The sequence below is a fragment of the Athene cunicularia genome, assembly GCF_003259725.1.
Source record: "Athene cunicularia isolate RWA chromosome 2 unlocalized genomic scaffold, athCun1 chr2_part1, whole genome shotgun sequence".
NCBI lineage: Eukaryota > Metazoa > Chordata > Aves > Strigiformes > Strigidae > Athene > Athene cunicularia.
Window position 1 is genome coordinate 115,167,104 of NW_020799095.1, and position 21,158 is coordinate 115,188,261.

General features: G+C 37.2%; 1 protein-coding gene across 1 annotated transcript in view; it reads left to right on the forward strand.

The window, feature by feature from the left end:
- Positions 1 to 21,158, forward strand: part of NKAIN3 (sodium/potassium transporting ATPase interacting 3) — a 202,129-nt gene that overhangs the window by 96,231 nt on the left and 84,740 nt on the right. The window contains exon 4 of the mRNA XM_026841466.1: positions 16,457 to 16,654. Within this exon, the coding sequence (XP_026697267.1) occupies positions 16,457 to 16,654 (198 nt within the window). The remainder of the gene's footprint in view (positions 1 to 16,456; positions 16,655 to 21,158) is intronic.

Sequence of the window (21,158 nt, forward strand, 5' to 3'; positions counted from 1 at the left end):
ATGTGTAGGGTCTGGAAAACAAGGAAGAGTTTCAACATAGTATGTGGAAATTTAATCAGAGACAGAAGCAAGAGTAATGCAGCTGAAAGTTTAGCTCCAGTGGACTCAACAGAGAAACACGTGTTGGTTTCAGTAGACCAACATTTCACCAGACGTTAATTCATGTCATTTTTGCAGCTGTTTTCTATACAGATCAAAGCACACAAAATGGACTATATTATGAAAATAGCGCAATAAAGAGTGATTCATATCTGCTGAAATAACAGCTAGAACAAGACGTAAATCTAAAAAAAAATATGATGACACATGAGACCCAGATGGTTTCTTTAGGATAATACATGTGGCTTTAAGTAGAAATAAAGGTGAGGAATTGAGAGAAATTATATTGAAAGTGAATATTACAAAATACTTCTAAGAGTTAAACTGGGGACTGACTTCTGATGGTTTCCCTGCATCATACTGGAGAGTGTTTGCTCTTATGTAGACCTCAACAAGATCAGTCCTGGGCACTTTTATTTTCTTGTATGTTTTCTCTCTCACTCATCAGTTCCTCCTGGACATGACAGACCAGAAATTTGGTAGAGTATTTTTCAGACTTTTTAAAGACTTTGTCTTGTACCTTCCTAGCCTGCAACTTATTTTTTTTTTTCTCCTACTATGAAATTGATTTACTTTCTCATCTTAAATTTAAGTCATATACCTTTTGGAGTAACAAACATTGTTTACAGGTTTTGGTGTGAGTTTTCTGGTTTCCCATCCTGTCTTCCTTAGATCACCAGTTTGTATCTGGTTGTTTATTTACATCCTTTCTTCTTGTTTTTTTTTAAACATGTTTCCTCCCAAACTCTAGGTTGGACTTTTCTTGCTTTTCCCACATGTTTTTAGGAATCAAAAGGGGAAAGAGGAACTACCAATCCCTCTTGATTGGGAATATGTGCAAAAGAGCTAAGACCTGTTTTTCTGAGGAGCTCTCTTGTCTATTTTTAAGACTCCTTCTGTCTCTCTTTTTGGGAGCCTTCCTCAGCCCAGTCTTCAAACTGGCCATAAACCTCAGTGACAACATGCTCTTTTGCTGTTTGTTCTTACTGAAACAACCAAGGCTGGCCAGTGGGCTGGACCTCGTAGTTTTTGATCAACCACCAGCAGTTTCTAGGATTTTTAAATTCTTACCTCATGCAAGCTGTCTGTTTTGTTTCAACTTAGTTTGTTCTTACAGGATCTTTTAAGTCCAGCAGCCCTGGACATCCTGCCTGTATGTAGCAGGCAGTAAAAGGTCAGTCTGTGGCTCTTGGTTCCAGTGGGGCAAGCTTTTTATTTCTTTTTCCTTTTAACGGGTGCATAATATATTTTGATACTTTGAAAACAATTCACAGTTTCTGATGGCCATTCTCCCAAAAATGTAGTAATTTCATTGCTTAACAACATTTAATCATAACATTGTTGAAACCCTAATAAATATGCAATATAGGTAGTTGTTTGAGCAGTAGAAATAATGATGCCTCATTTTATATTTGTGTTTTGACATCAATCTCCCTTATGGTTTCTCTGATATGAGAAAAAGACAAACTTTCCCTAGGGTCCTTGTTTTAATAAAATATTTAGGGAAGTTAATATACTTGAGCACTTTCCTCATTTGCAAATGCGTTTAAATGCCCCAAGGGTATTGAAAGACAGACAAGTGTACATATTGAGATGTTAAGAGCTTGCTTTCTTTAGCAAAACAAATAAAAACCAGAATCAAACTAAAAATCATACCTGATTTATTACACACCTGTGAGTATTGGCCATTCAGACTGATAGGTTCAACATTTCTCACTAGGAATTAACTGCAAATGCTCGGTTGACCTGAAACAGGCAGCAAACTGGACAGACTGCACAATGTATGTTTGATGTTTTGTTGCTCTGAACATGAGCTGTGATCATTTGTGTACGATTTCTAGAAACTTGATATATCACTATCAGAATTTAGTAGTTTACCACCCAAGGCAATACTTTATCCATGCATACGGGTGAATCTGTAAGGTACAGGTCAGACAGGCTGTCTTATTCCTTAAAAGTGTCTGTAAAACCCATATGCCAAAAAAATCTTTAATGGACTCTGAGTCACACCTACAGTGAATGGCCAATTGTAATTTTTTTAGGCACTTTATATGACATTTGCAGGGTTATTTACTCCTTGATAGACTGTTTTACAGTTTACAGGGAGTAAAGGCTTCAGCTAAACAGCAATACTACTCCAAGAGTTAGGGGTGAAATTTTAGTTTTAATTAAATTACTGAAATGATGCAGTCACCACCGTGGTCATTATTATGTTTTATATTACAAAACTTCCTCATACCATTATGGTTTATTCTCCATATTGTAGCACAATAAGAAAGACTGTTAAAATGCTTTTATAACATTATAATTGTTTCTATGATGGTGAAAGTAGTGCCAATTTAATTATATCAATTTAGCTGATATAGTCCCACTCTATGACCAGGCTTTGGCTGTGGCAATCTGTATGTTTTAATTCTGTGTGATTTACTCATGCTGTGTTAAGAGGAATTTCCTGGTTTCTCTGGATTTGAGTTATTTTTTTGCTTTTTCGTTCTTGAGTTAGCACAATCTACATGAGTAAAGTTCTTAATGAGATTAAAGGTTGTCCGAAGAATTGTCTCTGTCTCTGTCTTTAAAGTGAATGGGAGCAAACCTCCTTTATTTGGAGCTTTTTTTTTCTTTTCCTTTAGTAAGAGAGGTCCAAAGAATTTATTCTACAGGCATAATCCATGTATAAAGTTTGTCAGGTTTTATGATTTTTATTTCAGAGAAAACAAATTGGGTTTCTTTTTTAGAAATTAGGTGTTTTGTAGAAAGCTGTTTTTGTTTTGGGGTTTGTTTTTTTTTTTCTCACTTATTCTTGGCCTTTCTGAGATAAATACCTTAAAATTTAAAATGTTGTGTGAGGGATTGTACTTGAATTGAGTCTAAATCATACAGTGGAGATGGTGTCCCTGATTTCTAGGGAAGTGCACCTTCCACAGAAATAATCAGTTAAGCTAATCATGGCTATTGAAACATTCTTTTGCTGACAGGATCATCTCTATAACCTTGTTAAGGTAATCACAATAACTTTATTATTCTATTACAGCATTATTGACTTAGACTAACAAATCAGACTAACACAACTATTGAAGAATATAGATATTTTTTCCAAAAACATAGGAAAGTAAATTTTAAAGCAGAAATGTACTAATATAGGAAGAAAAAAAAGTTGTACCTCCACAAATCATAATGCTAGCATTAGAAGTCGCTCTCATTTGTATGACTATTTCATTCCTCTCATTATTTAGTATCACCTTAATGTACCCCATTCTGTAAGTACATTCCAATAAAGCTCATTTTGGGATGTAAAAGGGTATCATCCCATGACAGAACCTTGTGGTTTGTTTCCTTTCTGCCAGCCTTTCTGCTTAAAATTACTTAATGTGTAAACATGTTAACACCATAATCTGTTTATAACATTTCGACATTTTTTCCTACTTTTGTCAATCTATAATCTAAAGCATCACTTTTGAGTTAGGAATTTAATAGTGGCCTTAGAAGATATTACTGACTTACAGTGAATTCAGCAGGTGCTCATTCTGCTGTCAAACAGGAAGATAGCCATATACACACACATACATAAACTGTGTTTATTGGAACCTAAATCAGTGGAATTATTTAATAGAATCATAGAATCATAGGATGGTTTGGATTGGAAGGGACAATTAAAGATCATCTAATCCAACCCCTCTGCCATAGGCAGGGACATTTATCACTAGACCAGGTTGCTCAAAGCCCCATCCAACCTGGCCTTGAATACTTCCAGTGATGGGGCATCCACAACTTCTCTGGGCAACCTGTGTCAGTGTCAAATTGCAAGCTACACCAACAGAGCATCCAATTCACTGTGCTGTTTCTGACAAGAAAGCTGAGCAGTTTGGTTGGTCATAGGATTAGGTTTTCTTTTCCACAAATATCTTGCTTGGTGGCTTCCAGCACTCAGAAACCCATATGATACCCCCAACGGAGAGAATTTGCTGGGAAGTGAACAGCAGCTGTGGACTTACCGATCTGAATTGCAGCCCACAGATTTTACCTCTCATAAAAACAGTGCAGTAAAGTTAGCACGATTTAACAAGACTCATGCTTTCTGAACTATACCAGTAAAAATAATTAAAGCTTCTATTTTTTTTTTCTCCCAAGTAGAAGCGGAATTTAATAATGTATAACACGTTAATTGTAAAGTTCATGGAAACCAAGTAGCTTTTGTCAATATGTTTTTTACAAAGAAACTCTGACTAGATCACTAACCTCAGGTTAGATAGTTCAGTAAAATCATGCAAGGGGGAATTTTAAAGGTGACATCTCAAACATTTAATTTTTTGTTTCAAATTTGGACTGATTTGAGTAATGACTTCATAAAATCATGAAATAATTGTAATATTTCTGTATTTCTGTAAGAAACAGACCAGTAGAATTATACATTAACATAGTCTATATTATGTTCAAAGATGTGAAATTAGATCAGATCTCTCCTTAGAAATTTTCCTTTTCATGCATTTCTAACTAGGCCATATTCTTTGTTCGGAGATAAACCTTGAGACATATGGTCTTTTTATTACTGGTGTTTAGTACTCTCACTTTGGAAGTGTGTTTTCAGCTGAAAAATTGCTTCCTTCCGAATACATTTAAAATGAAACAGAATGTGAACATTCAGGAGCTTTTGTCTAGGTTGTTTTGGTTTTTTTATTAGGATATTTTAATTTTTCATGATTGGGTCTTTACTGTGTAATAGTTGCTTTTCCTGTTGGCAAGAGAAAAATTCAGAAATAACAACTTCACTTGTTAAAAGGATTGGCAAGTTCAGATGTGTGCAGATGTTTCTGTTGTTTACCAACTTGCAAAACTAAGTACTCCCTTCCCACAATGTTCTGCATGCTGTGCGAAGACATACTCAATTACAGTATATGGGTGGCTTAATGCCCTCCTGTGCTTGCATGAGTAATTGTATATTTTTAAGAGAAAACATCAAGTTGGCCGAATCTATTTTGATTCCAGACAGGAAAGCAAAGTTCAGTGGAGGGCAGTGAAGGCATATCTATTTCCTAGGTGTGCATGTCAATGTGCCTTTATAGCTACCCACCTGTAGCCATCCTGTCATCTCAGATCCTTCTGTTTTAGACCAAAGTGGTGTGTGCTTCCCTGTCCCAGAGATAGGTTGAAAGGAATCTAATTGAAAGCTGTCTGAAGTACCTGAGGGTCTGTACAACCAATGGACACTTGGCTGTATCGCTACTATGCAGCTTAGATTTAAAACCAAATCCATGAATGTGTAGATGTTAAGACTTGCAATGGTATAGGTGTGAAGACATGAGAGTTATCTAGAATTACCGAGAGGGAGTAGCATTTGGTGAGATTTTTCCCATCGTGTTTCCTGATCCCTAGCCCTGTTAGACAACATCAGAATACACCGTGCTAAGGCACCTTTCCTGGGTAAGGCTAATTTCTGTTCTTCCCCATGGCTGCTATCACCTTAGCTGGCGTTGCTTTGATGCCTAGAGACATGCAGCCTGCACCCAACCGGCAAGCAATTAAAGCTGAGACATCCCTTCTCATATAGCCAGCCCTCAGCAGTGCTTTAAGAAGCAAAATTGTTGTTCAGTCTCTATCTCTGAGAAGAGGCAGTTACTGAAAGACCAGCAGTGGGGAAGTCTGCAAGGGCCAGGGAGCAATAAGAGGCAGGAAACTTTCTCCCATCCTACTTAATATCTCCACATCTCAAAATTTCCCTGCTTTTTCTTGTCTACGGTCTCCCCCCAGACATGCTTAGTGTTGAATTTGGCCATATCTTTGCTATTAAGTGCACAGACATTAGCTGGCTACAAGCAAGGAATAAGCTACACGTAAACAATATCTACTCTCTTCAGGATCCTCTTCCTCTGCCAGACTAAAAGGGAAATTCACATTTAAAACATATTCTTAAAATAGCAGCAGTTGCACCTGACAGTGACATTAACATCCACTACAGTTACCTGTAGGCTGTTTTCACAGACTTAACTAGAGTTTTACAGCAAAATATGCCACGTGTTTGTTCAAGGAAACCTTCCTCTGTGCATCATTGTGCTACACAACTCTGTATAGGACAAACTGTACTGAAAAGAAATTCTGTATTTTATCCAAGATGTATACAATTAGGCTAGTAAGAATATATACACATGTTCTTTACCTTTTACATCCTTTTTCTCTCATCTTTCTTATAGCCCTTCTTGCTGGCCCTAATCCAGCCAATATATGTAGATCCCTAATGTCAATAGGATGCTTGTTGAAATTAAGTAACGTACGTGCATGCCTGTTGAATGAGCTCTACAGAGTTCTTTCTATGTAGACTTCCAGCTGCCTTCTGGAGTCACAGTGACATCCTCATATCACTGCTTTTAAACCCAGATTTAAAAATAGAAACACTTACAAAGTGAAAATGCTAGTTATATTAGCAATTACTATTATTTATGCAAAGATTAACAGTCTCCAAAGTGTATTGGATTTTGTAGACACTCAGCAGCTTGCAGAAAATGGTTCATATTGGCAATGTTTTGATTTTTTTTTTTCCTCAGGCAAACTGAAAAATCTTTTTATATTATATTTGAGGAAACTCTTTACACAGTAGTTTTGAGTTTGTATTCAGTAAATGTGTAAACTGTTGTTAATATTACTAGTCCTGTTACAGTTGTGTCCTGCTGTCATTCACAACTCTATCAGTCTATCTAAAAGTTGATTATTGTTCTTCCCTTTGTCTGTTAATATTATTTCAAATTTGACAGTGAAATGAAACTATCCTTTCAAATATCAATATGCTCTTACATTTTGCAGTGGCCTCATTTTGTTCTCATTTATTAGGGAAGGATATATTAAATATTACATGATGAAGGATTACAGACAAGTCTGAGATGGTAAAGAGTGAACGGATCATTATGCTTCTCTGTGGCTTTATTCATCTCTTAAAGTGACCAGATTTATATAACATCTGTTAACGGGACCATTAAGTAATCCACCTAGACTTGAAGTTCTTAACAGAGCCTTTTATAGTTCCCTCTTGATTTAAAAATACATTTCTGGGGAACATATTCAACCACATTGATTAAAGGAACTTTTGTGAGAAATTTCTTCAGAATGAAAAAAATATAAGTAGGCTTAGCACCTCACCAATTTCCTTTGGCATGACAAACATGAATTTATCCAAAAGTTACTAGACACAGTCAGGTCCTTCTGATTAATCTCATCAAAAGAATTTGAGAAGTTTGATTATCAGAAGTGTAGACCTGCTATAGAGAGAGTATATCAGAGTAAAAGGGGACCGTTTTCCTGAAATAGTCTTCTGGAAATTTGAAAATTACTGGAGGGGACAAATGAAAACTCTCTATTGTGTGAATGTCTGTTAGAGTTATTGAGGTTTGGAGGTAGATTAGGCTGCAATTTCAATTAATCTGATTAAGGCCAGGGTACAGTGCATTCTTGAAGGACAGTGTTAATGTTGCATATTTGTGTAAATATATACATATATGCATATTGTGTATACATAAATAAAATACATCGTATGCATATATTTATATATTTACATAAAATGCTTTAAAGAACTTAAAATGTGGACTAATGCCTATAGTCAATCTGAAATGAATAATTAAATAAATCTTATTAACTGACTTCTGCTACAGCAGATTCTCTTTTCCATAGTGCTTCACTTACTCTGCTAGGAAAGGGAGGATTTCAAATTTGATCATCTGACCTTAAAGTTTCTATAGGGAATGTCTTTGCTTTCTTAAAAACGTGTATCAATTTTTTTTTTGGATTCTGAGTCTTCAGAAGGGCTTTGGCAGTGCAGGTACTCACTTCTTGGCAATCTGTTAGTGGCAGACAGTTTTATTCAATGATGAACTGTATAGGAGTTCACTCAAAAGGTGTGAATTAGCACATCCTTCTGGTTGCCCTTTGCACATAATCTAAAATAAAAATTCCACAAAATCATGTGGTTTGATTTAAATATTAATAAAATTGGGTATTCCTTATGACCTCTGTTTTTTAAGCTTTTGGGGTGCACTTGGGTCATTCGCTTTGATCCAACAGTTAAAAAGCAGTTGGTACTTCCCTGTACCCTAACAGATCCATGATCGTCCAAGATGAAGAACCATGGCACATGGTACCCTGGATATTTGTGATCTGAACTGGTGATGCAGATGCTTCCCATCTAGATTCCAGGATCCCAGCTTTAAGAAAAACAGCAAATAATGCAAGTTACAGCACAGACTGGAAGTGCCTAGCAGCAAGGCTCATGATTTTTGAGGGTTTTATTCTTCAGCTCACTTTCTCGTAACAAGCCAAAAATCTTATAGTAATCCTATGTCCCTGAGAATGGAGACTTTAACAAAAATGCTGAACATAACCAGACTTGCCATAAAACAATAAGAGTTGGCTATATTGTAAGCAATTGCATTGCTTCAAGCAAGCAAAGCAGAGAACACAACAGCAGTTGTTTAAACTGGACTATTAATCTTTAAAAGTGTTCCTGGATGCAGGTAGGAACATTCTGGTTAGTCTCAAAAGAGGGAGTTATTTTTCTTGTCAGAAAATTTAACATTCAAGTGAGCTTTCGAAAGTCTTTTTATGGTGCTTTTTAATGTCATCGGAGTCTGGTACAGACCCTTAAATTTAGGACCCACTCTCTCGTGCATCTATTTCCAGAGTAGCATTTATTTCCTTATATAGCAAGAGATGTTACGGTATTCTTATAGCTGGAACAGAGAGTCAGAGCACAGAACCCACCAGTAATTAAGGGAATTATGAAAATTAACTGTACTATTATTGTGGCATTGTATTCTTAATCATGCCTTTATCCCCATTCTTTTTCTTTTTTCAAAACCACTGTTCACAAAGTACAGTTATTTGTATAATAACAAAGTTGAATCAGGTTTTGGCTAGAGGCTACATTGCATCTGTTCCTCATGCTGGATTATGTGGGCTTTTGGCACAAACTGTGTCTCCTATTTGCATACATTTCCTAGTAACGTTAGAGCTAAAACCCCAAGAAAGGATTGGTTTTGCAGAGTTTGTCACATTAGGGAGTCCATGGTACAAAAGACAGAGAACTACAGAAGAATGAATAGTTTTAGCATGATCAAGCCAGGCCAGATCTGTCCATTTTAAGTGTAGAAATCCAGTCCTCATCAACACTGCAAGAGTCTTCTAATAGGTATGTACTTTCTTAACTGGTGTATTTGTCAAATCCTTAGAGGCTATATATGGTGGTGAGGTACTCAGGCACATGAATGTGATCATTTCTGCTTTGGGTATCAATAAATAGAATATTACAGAATAGTGCAAGAAGAGCTTTCTGTAGCTGTTTGAGGCAGCTTATCTTTGAGGGAAGGTATGTTGGTGACTCATTTTAATTTTGTGATATATCAATTGTATGCATAAATACATAGGGATCTTGGCAATTTCATTTAAAACAACAAATTATAAATTAAAATGTTCTTGCTGAGACTTATAAGGTCCCTTCCAATCCAAACCATTCTATGATTCTGTGATTCATATGATTCTAATGTTCATGGTTTTATGAACCTTTTATACAGAATTTTTTTATGGCCCATAATTATAACTTTTTCATATTTATTTTGTGTACCAAGACTTTTGCAAGCTTTCTTTTACTTTCCGGACTCTCTGCCCTGAGAAGTTTTCCTCCAGCATTTGTGCTGGTGTCTATATATGGCCTGCCAATTATGTTTCTAGTTCTTCACTATTAGTTACATTTCAGTCTTGTCTTGATTCTTCATTTCAGTCAAAATCAGATATGGCTTGAGTGAGGGATACACCCATCTGTACAAACCCTTGAGTGCACAAACCCATATCCTATTCCCAGTCCTCAAAAACTTGAAGCAGTGCTCAGTTTGCTGTCACTCCAAACCTTTTTTCTCATACCTCTGGATCAACAGAGGGAATAGGTGAGAGCAATTTTCAAACTAAGTGCTTGACTTAATCACATGTCAAGGACTACATCGAAGCACAACAGCTCTTCTGGGCAGTCATGAGTTTGTGCTCATGTTGAACTTCCTATGACAAGTGACGAGTAAGACTCGTATTGATCAAATCACCCTGTCTCATGCCATTTTTTCCTTTGGGCTTCAAGCTTATTTCTGCCATACTGTGGTACCTCTCTGGGCTGTTTCTCAGACAGAGAGACTGCCACAAAGGGGAGGTAGACCGAGGAAAAGGCATAAGCCGTGGAGCTGGGGTTTGAGCATGTATCTGAATATTGCCAAAGATCAGAGCTCATTTTTAGGGGCAACAAGTTACAGAAAACATCTCTTCCTTGCTGGTTCCTATGACTTATTCTTGTGACTAATACTAACACTGCATGAAGAAGACAGCAGCATACTTCTCTTGTTGACTTCTTGCCTTCTGGCTTTTTAAAGACAATCCACTTTGCTAGTAAGTTCAGTAAAACTAATTTTAAAATTGCCAGTTTTGCAAGGCAGGAAACAGATCCCTGAGCATGTGGCAAATTAAGCAATGCAGAGGAACTATTTTTATCAGTCAGGTAGATCATGTCCCTGGTTTTCAAATATATTTCCAGAAGTTCTTTTGTTCACTTTTTAAAAATAAAATCTGACAATGCTCTTTATAGCCCAAGGAATAAAAGTAGTAAAAGAAGAAGATGGTACTGCCTCAGTCACACATCTGTTTTTGGGCAGGGGATGCCTGTAGCCACATGATTAACAAGGGTTGCAGTGTGGATTGATTGGGAAAAAAATAGATTAAAATCAGTGCAACTTTCTAACAATAGTTATCCTTGGTACAGGAATCCTCTCCTGTAGTCATGGTGTGATGTCATGGTTACAGAATTTGCTCAATCTGTGAATCTCTAATCTCAGTGAATGGGAACCATGAACCTCTCACCACACCACCCAAAAGCAATTTTGCCTCTTTATCTCTCTTAACCACTCAGCCCATGATGCTGAGGTTACCTCATGGTCTATGCCTTGATACTGTGAATATTCTCTTTTACTGGTAATTAGTTTAGGTGTATCACATAGTTCCTCTGGGTTAGTGTACATTGGGTTTGCAAGCACAAAGAGATTAATTTGCTAGGTCTTGTCTATCAGCCAGTTCAGACAGCTGAATGGTCCAAACAGAGTCAACTCATAAGCTTCAATTTAATAATGCTTTTCATGTAATCTCTTCACCAGAGTGCTCAGGATGAGGACAAGATATTGACTGTGTTATATTTTCAGCAGCCACCTCAACATAGAGAGCTTGCCTGGAAGCAGCATGATTCATTGTTCTATCCCATTAGTGGGTATGTCACAATTATTGAGTGATCTACCTTCAGGCTCTAGCTCATGGGACACAGGTAAAAGCCATCTGTGTAACACTGAAGCAAGAGTTTAAACTAAAAACAAACAGAAAAAAGAAAAGTCAATAGTCAATAATTTAAAATTATCATCCCAATCAAGACAGTGTGGGAGCTAGTAACACAGGTTTCCCTATTTGCCAATGGACTTCTTCGGTATTATCTGCCCAGGCCTTCAAAACCAATTTGTTCAGCAGTAGTGAGAGTAGATGGAGCATCACTGGTCACATGCAGAGCAAGATGGAATCAGAACCTGTGGTTTCAGGAAATAATAGGGTGCTGAACTAAGGTTATGCTGCCAAAGGGGGTATTCGGCTAATATCTGATACTTGTGCTTCGAAGTACTTTTACAATTAGAGCAGGTTCTGTTAACACTGGAACACATCATTTGTATCTAATGAGAATTAATGTCTGCTTGATATTAGATACTAAGGAATGTGCATGTCCCTTGACCATGCCAACACCACTGCTTCTTAACTACAAGCTTAACAGAGTGTAGGGAATTACAAGGAAATCTACTGGGTTTTTTCCTAACATTATGCATGTAATCTTTTATTACCTATTGAGCAGGTGTTTGAAGATCTTTTCTCCTCACTGGTAAAAACAGAAACTGGGTAGCAAGTCAGAACTAAAACATCCTTGTTGCTCTTAGGAAATGGGATGGAAATATTTATTTGCTTCAGCCTAATTGATGTTCATTTATAATAAGCATTATAGTATGCATGAATAATATAAAAAGTGTTAGGAAGGACTAGGTTAAAGTCAAGATCTCTTAACATTATGCTTTGACAATCCTTTGTGATCTTTCACCTTTCTGTGAAATTTTGAGTGCTGACTTCTGTCATGGAGGAAAAAGTCCTTCTCCTCCACCCCGCTCAACACACTGTCTTTGCTACAGTTTTCTTAAAATTGTATTTTTCAGATACTAACAAGGAATGAAAAAAATATAAAATAGCCTGTCATAAAGCAGAAACATACAGTGAAAAAAATACTTCTGCAGTGCGTAATCATCATGTCAGAGCGTTGTATTTGTTTGTTAGACAAGGCAATCTTGGTGTGTTGGTTGTTTTCCTGGAGTTGTAGTGACTTTTTTTCTTTACACCTTGTGATTTTAGTTAGTCTTAATTTCTCATTAATTTTTTGTGTTGTTGTTATAGGCACTGTACATAAAGTATACACAAATAAATGAAAGGAACATTCTTATTATTGCTCTTTAGTCTTTTAAAACTATGCTACTTAGTCTTTTAAAAATATGCTATTATCTGCTAAAATTTGTTTAGATTCACCACCTGAAAATAGAATCATAAAATCACAGGTCAGAAGGTCTGGGTCAGAAGGGACCTTCAAAGATCATCTAGACCAAACTCTTTCATCTAGACCAGATAGCTCAAAGTCCTGCCCAATAGAAGATGTCCACTTGAAAGCAAATGTAGAATTTAAGCAGATATAATTAAATTAAACATCATCTCCAAGCACTTAGAAAACAGTATTATTGGGACTTAAAGGGATTACATCTCACCTAAAAGAAAGTACCTGCCTTAGCAATGATTTCCAACAATGATCAAAATTAATCCTTGGGCTGACAGCCAACACAAATCCTCTACATAGTTTAAAAGCTTAAAAAGCCATGGACAGTTAAGTGGGACTCTGCGTCAGTAGAAGTGTGATTATTGGGCTGATCCTACTCTCAGGAGCAAACTTCTTATCACAGACCAGAGTATTGATTCAGCGCTGACTGAAAAAGTGGAGTAGGACATAGGATTACCCTTCCCTGTGTCACTTCCATAAGTCCCACATGATTTTTTCAGAAGTCCTGTTATCTTTGTTCTACCCACTCCTCATCTATGGCATCTGTCTGAGATGTTACCACCTGAGGAAGATGTTCACTTGCTGAGGTACAAGATCAAGATCAAGACATATGTTACGAGTTTGAAGCTGAAAAGACAGCAGTTTTCCATCCATGACTGAATTTTCAATTGTTAAATGACTTCCAAAGAGACTACTTGATATCTTTTGTACAGAGCCTGAAACTGAGTCCCTTGCTATGAAGCAACGGTGTTCTTCTATCAGAAATAAGCAGTTTAAATTATATCACCTGCTGAAGATTAAGTAGTTTGTATGCATTTGCCTAATGATTGCTTATGACATTGGAAAGCAGTACATGATCTATTGAAAAACTTCAAGTATCTGTCTATTTTCCAAAAGAATTCTAAACTTTCATTAAACATACAACTGAGACTAAGCCACTTGGGCAGCAGCTTTGCCACCATGCACAGGGTTTTCCAAGCACTGAGTTTACAAGTACTGTAACACTCTCAGAACTTCACTGATATTTAAAACCTGTACACTCAGGCAAAGACTTTTTGAATTTTCTAAACCTCTGTAAATTACAATAAAGATACAGGTTAATTTTTTAACACCTGGCACATTCGACTCACATTATGGATTAAAAATCTCCAAGAAGTTAGAGAGGATTGTGCTTCAGATGCTAAAAAAAAAAAAAAATTGATTTTTGTCAGGCTTTCTATTGATTGGCAGCTTAACATTTATCAGCTCAAACAGCTCACAGCTGCCATTTTGTGAAGTGATATTTTAGAGGTCAAGCTAATGCACCAGGTGGTTTTGTTTGCATTTCTAAAACTGATCTTTGCTGGACCATCATTATCTGCTTTTACCTGCTTTGAGGACTCAGGACATATACATAAAGAAAAGTAATTATGAAAAGCTCTGCTCCCAGCCTTCATCCATTGTTTCTCAATAATAATCCTTTTTTTAAAAAAAAAGCAGCAAGTGCTGTGAGGACATCTCTTTTGTATTTAATCATAGAATTTTAGCTATAATATTGCTGTTTCCTTCTCTCACCAGAAGCTTTGAAATATGAACATGACCACTTAGTTAAGCATCTCTAAACATGACCATCAAGTCAAGCAATTTTTTTTAATTGCCCCAAGAACCAAACATGACAGTGTTTCAGAAATGAAAGATTTTATTTATGAGATGTTTGTACTAACCGCATCCCAAATTCTTACATTTTAAATGTGTCGACAACATTTATCAAGCTGTTTCCCTGTGCAAATTCACCATTTTACTGTGCTGTTGGCTGTGAACTAGCCAAGCACAAACACTGAAACGGGACATAATAATAACTTAAAGCCAAAAAAAAGAGGAGAAAAAAAACCCTCAAGAGCAAAGAAAGCTGTGACACCAACAGCACAGACATCACAAGTTATTCCCATAGTTGTAATAATAAAGCATTACTTCGCATTACTTGAAATACGCTAACCCACATGGCAAATCCGTATTCCTACTCAACAAAAACTTTACTGAAATAGATGAGAGTTAATCTGCTTGTGCTTCTTGACAAATGGCATTTCCTACAGCTGACGATTGTTAAAAGCACTTGATAACACTGTGCAAACCCTGGCATTGTTGTACACAGAAAGCCTCGGCTGTTTCCTATGACTGTATATTTATAATTATATTTTCATTAAACTGAATAGTCTGTCAGCGTCTGATTTCACAAGTCACTTTCATATTGCCGCTGAAAATTTCCTAAACCAGTACCTAGGAATGACATGCAAAGTCAAAAGACAAATGCCTCATCAACTGTCAGTAATTTCTCCAGCAAGTCTACATTTTAAGGGTGAAGAAGTCATGGAGAGCAAAACAGCAGATCACAAAGGGAGGTTTCCTACTGCTAGCTAGCTGTAACAGAGACTGGCAGGATGTAATTCACCTGTTAATTTTCAGTGTGGCCAGAATAAAGGCAGTTAACAGAGGAAAACAACAAGAGGACTCTTGCAACTAGAATCTGCACCAAATGTCCTTTTGATCAGGGTGAAAAAAAATGTCCACAGACAGACAGGACAGATTTTCAGAGTGGGATGTAAAGGGCAAATCAGTGTTACGGCAGTGCTCACAAACTGGCATGTACGGAAACAGGGTCGTTTTGTGGGCATACAGCTGACAAATTTGCACATATGTTTTATAACTATCATGGAGTTGAGAATGGGAAACCTGGAAGTGTAAATTTGAATTAACTGCTTAAAGTACCAGGACAACTCAACTCTCATTTTTCTCCAGTGAGGGGAGTTTTCTTTTGCATTTAAATAGCATCAATTCAACTTAAGTGTATTTTACCTGAGCATGACCTAAAGACCTAAAGCTGTTGTTAATTCAGATACATTTTCCTCTTTGTACTTCATAGATAAGCTGCTAGAAAATTTTTACTGCGTTTGTACATTTGCTGCTTTCACTGCTCCCAAGTGGAAGTGGGACGATGTTTGGTAAAATGACATTATACATACTGTGTGGGTTACAGTGCAGCCAGTACACATTAGGGTAGATTTAAGGCCTTATCAGACAAGCTGTGGTTGAGGCTGAAGATGATTTGAGTGAAGTTATTGTTTATATTTTAAACCCAGATCAGTTCACAGAAGTGTCTTTCTTCACTAAACTGAGAAAATGGTTATCTGGATGGGGGGCAGAGGGGAGAAAAGAATGCAGAGTGTTTGGCTGGAGACATTTCATTTGCCTCTTTGGCAGCTGGAACAGTCTGCCTGGCTGTGGTCCTACTTAAAATAATAGCTATAATTTATAGTTAATATTTTAAATAAATGTGGTGGAAGTTTGCTTTAGATTATCTCAATACCATGGCATGAAACTGTCTCTGTTTCCTGTTAAAAACATTAACTCTTAAGTGATATTCTAAACAAGTAACAAAATTGATCTTCAGGCTGTAAGTCGATGGAGACATAGGATATGCACTGTGTTTTGTACAGTATCTAGTATGACAGTTTTTCTCCCAGACAGAAGCTTCTATGCATAATTACAAAATAAACAATAATGTTTGCAATTTCTTCTCTCCTCTTTCATGGCCTGATCTCATGTTAAAATTACTGAGGTGAGGGGAAAGGCAAGCTATTATCTCATTTTCCTTACAATAATTGAAAACATCTTTTATTTCCCTCGCTTTACCTTAAATAACACAAAATTAAAGTTTTTCACACTTTTCCCCTCCCTGTCTCCTAGGAAACTGATCTCATGACCTTTAACATCTCAATGCACCGCTCTTGGTGGCGGGAACATGGGCCTGGCTGCATACGAAGAGTGGTACGTCCTTCTGCCCCTGGCATCCTAGAGGATTACTCCTATGTCTCCGTGACAGGCTGCATAATTGATTTCCAGTACCTAGAGGTCATTCACAGCGCTATCCAAATACTCCTCTCCGTAAGTTCCAGTTTCTTTTTGTACTTGGATTCTGGCAGTCCTTTTGCATGCAGACTGCTGCTGTTGGCTGTCTCTGTCCTAAAAGGGGGATGTAGTAGTTGATGAATAGCAGCACAGATTTTTAATTGTATTTTGAATTAGAGAATGATGTTCATGTTATTAAAATGTGCCCATGTCTTTTCTTTCCTTATATCTTATACAGCTTACAGGCATAGTCCCCCAGTCTGGCCTTTGCGGGGATAGGTGAAAATAAACTCAAGTTTTTGGCTCTCATTCATTGAGACATGTACTTGTCCGAAATCAATTTGCCTAAAACTTTCCAAAGTTCACAATTAATGACAGTATTTATTCAGCCTTGAATGTAAATATATTTTACATGATACATGACTAAGTTTCTTCCCAAAGTGAGATGTGGATGTAACAGTTGAAAAAGATCAGAGAAGTATTAGGAATTGAAGTACTCATTTATATTTAACCATATTATTTGTTCTTTCCTGGTATTCTGCATTATCAGAATACTCTACCTCTGTGATCCACATTTTGCAGTTGCAATATCAGTCAAAAACTGCAAATACAAGAAGTCATTATGAAAAGTCTGCAGTGCAGGGAAGCTCTGGGGCTGGATAAGTTGTTTTGGGAGCAACAGCCCAGTCTTGGCCACAGACTTTCCTCACTCTGATGGCTGCTTCTGCTTGTGTTTAAAGGGTTGTTTGTCATGAACTGTGTGTGAACTTGTATAAGTGGTGGATCTTTCTCTACATAGCTGTGTGTAGTACACAGCAACCAGCCCACCTCAAGTGGGTGCGCATAGGTCTGATACACCCCAGATGTCCAGACCTATTCTGAGAACATAAATGCTCATGGCTCTTGGTCCTAACCGTGGCCACCAGTGCTTGTCAGACAGAGGAAGAGATTCAGTCTGCAGCCCGCACCTACTAGTCAAGTGAACTCACTGGTCCGAGCCACAATAAAGGCTGCATATTCCTGGTCTATTCACTACTTCAGGCTGTTTTACTAACTGACCAGTAAATAACTGCTGCTATCAGAGTAAAAGGGATCTGCAGGATAGATATCACTCATTAGTTTAACATTATTTTCAAATTTTAGATTTACATTTTTTCAAGATAAGGACATTTCTCCTTTGAAAGAAAAATATCAGTGTATATGGTTACATCTATCATCTTGTCCAGCTGTCTAGAATAAAGTAGTCTAAAAGTGCAAGATAATTTCTCTGCATTACTAAATGCCTTTTGTAAGATGTTAAGTGCTTTTTCCTTGCCATTGCTTTTAAACAAAATTTGATAAACTTAAATCTTACAGCAGTGATTAATGAAATTCCACTTGACAATCCAGGTCTGAATTAGTGCTCTTGGTTAGCACACCGGTGACATCACATGCACCTACACAAACCATTTGTCTGCTCCTGGTCTATCAGCTTCTCAGGCACCAGAACATCACAAGCACCTACACAAACCTGCTCCTGACTGTCATTCAGTCAGACAGCAAAGTCAGGATCTTTTCCAGTGAGGACAAAATCACTTCTCTTGAGATCCAGTCCTGTGTATATCAACATGCATTATAATGTTTCTGTGAAAGCAGGCCTTGCAGAAGAATTTTGCACACTACATCTGGAAATCTTAACTGAATGCAACTTCCTTACTCTTGTGGGGGCCTGTACTCACAGCAGGTTGCTTCTCCCCGAGCTCTTCATTTGCCGCAAATTCCCCTCGCAGTGCGGAGTCATTCAGCTGCTTCAGTGAGCCTGTACAAGGGAAACTGAGGTGTGGTTCATTTAAAGAGAGAAAACCATAAATATTTCCAATACTTTCTCACTTCCATAACAAAACAAAACAAAACAAAAAAATCTTCTAGAATTTTTGTGATAATTTAGAGTTCAGTGGAAATGCAGCTGGTTGTTGAAATCAGGAACTGTTTTCTTCTGCACTTATCAGTGCAGTGCATTTCTGGTCAAAATTTATCAAATAACAGGAACACAGTATTATTGTATTAGAATAATACAATAAAAAAATTTAATATGTACAAACTGTACAAACTAAAAGAAATATGAAAATGGACATGTATAAAAATGATGTAATAATTATAAAGCATTGATGTCAAAGGCCTTCCCTTTCTTGTGGAGTGACTGATTGCCTGTAACAATCATAAATAAATTCTGGATACAATTCATTGCAAGTTCAAAATGTGCCACAAACTTACAAGGCTTGACTGTGAATTAAATAGTTGCCAGTTTCAGATACTGCTTTTGACTGATACACACAATGTTCAAATTAAAATCCCATACACAAAGAAGGTTTTCCTCAAGTCTTATTATCTTGCTATCCGATCTGTGACACGTTATGATTAGCGTGAGTCTGTACTTCAGTTTCCATTCTGAATTGTAATTTTGGCTTGTTTAATTTAGTGTCACACAGGACAGAAGTCACCACCAGATTATCGGACTTGTTGCAGTTTTCTCACATTTTCTGAGTACTGTTGACCTGAGGAAGTTTCCATTCATTTTGGATACATAACTGCTTTCCTAATTGGGGTATGAATTTCAATTGTTAGTTAAAAGGTCATTTAGGTTCTTTTCACAGTACTGAAGAATTGTAGATCAAAAACCCTTCTTTTTTTATTTTCCTAGTAGCTAGTCCTAAAAGTAGCCTATTCTTTTTTGGACCTTACAACCTACTTAATTTTCATAACATTTTTATGTAGCAGTAGTAGCGTAACAAACCATTTTACAGTGTAACAAAAACTTTATTGCCATAACAAATCATTTTATCCTGCTAACCTTTGTCCAAACGACTGGGAAGGTGAGCGCTTCCATTTGGTAGGGAGTTAGAGCCTCTGTAAGAAGAAATCCCTCCAGGGATAAATACTGGATACCTATACTGATATATAACTCACTAGCAGCAGTTCTTCATTTTTGAAAGCTTTTATTGAAATCTTTTTTTTTTTTTTAACTGGTATAAAAATTTTTATATGCACAGAATGTTGCAGCTCTGACTACATTAGAACCTGCTTCAAGGAATAGGCTTGACAGTCATTTAATTCTAACACAGTAAGACTATTTTTGTATTTGTTTTATAGTTGTTTCTAAAAAAAGGTAGCTTTGTATGTCATCCTGATCCTGAGTGGCTGTTGTAGTGATTGGGAATTGAGGATATTAAGCATTTCTTTAAATTGGGGAAAAACCAAGAGAAATATGAGTGGGATGCAATTGATAGTAAATAAGAAATATACTTAAATTGTGTGTTTAAAATCTACATTTATTAGATTCATAGGGCATATTGCAGTCAAAATGGTGACAGTTTAGCAACCTTGAGAAAGGCTGTCATACAGTCTTTTTTGTTATTTGAAAATAGATAATGCGTGCTGAGAATGTTAAATGACAGGTAGACACTGGTTATAATAACCTGAGATTTATAAAGTTAAGTGATTGCAGAGAGTTTTCTATTAGACCCTGAACCTAATATCATAGTAGGCTACAGTGGCAAGCAGAGACCTCCCCAAGCTAGGGTTCACCGCAATAGCTCTGGAATTAGCAGTTGTATAACTTCATCAGTGCTGAAAAAGCAAAATTTGGCAGACAGGCTGACACAACTCAACTGCTTCTGGGGATGGGAGCTACTGTCTTCTCACAACATTTCATTGCAGAAGGTGTGGTAGACTGTCTGTCTGGGTCTCATCAGAGAGCCATTCCTGAAATGTGCAACAAGGAAGGAAGGAAGGAAGGAAGGAAGGAAGGAAGGAAGGAAGGAAGGAAGGAAGGAAGGAAATAAAAAACTTTCAAGGCATGTTGGTGCTGACAAAAGGAATGGTATTTTGAAGAAAAGCACTGGTTTACTTAGCAGAGGTCCATCTGTTGCCTCTAATAACTGTCAATCAGTAAAATGAGGAACACTCACAGAAAAAACACTGCTGGAGAGTCACTTGGTTTTCACTACAGTGTAAATCCAGGCAAAGTTGCGGTATAGAGAGAATAAGAGTACTGAATCTTTTCCATAGTGGAGTTAAAAACAGTGAACATACCTGCCTAAAGTCATCAGGTATAATACTTATCAATGGGGAATAACTTATCAGTAACACTACTAAGCACAAAACATAGCCAGAAAAATGTGTTACTTCCTACAGAATATAATTAAGTCGTAATATCACAAGTATAAGAAAAAATACTCCTGGCACCCAGCTAGGAGTTGGATACTGTGGTCACTGTGAGTCCGAATGATTCTCCTGCAGGAACTGGGTATTGAGGCCAAATGGCTCACAACAGCTCACATCTCCATTAATGGTCTCAGCCTCCGAAACAGGCTAGTGTGTTCAAGTCACTCACTAGGAATAATCCCTGGGATTGTTCTCCAGACCAAAACTATGCCTGGGAACTGTGTTGGGAGAGTAGTGGCTGGAACAGGCCAAACTCATGCCCATGTAGCAGCACAGGTGATGTCGTGCCAGGAACACTCCCAGGCATGTGGGAATTCCCTCCTACTGATGCAGCTGT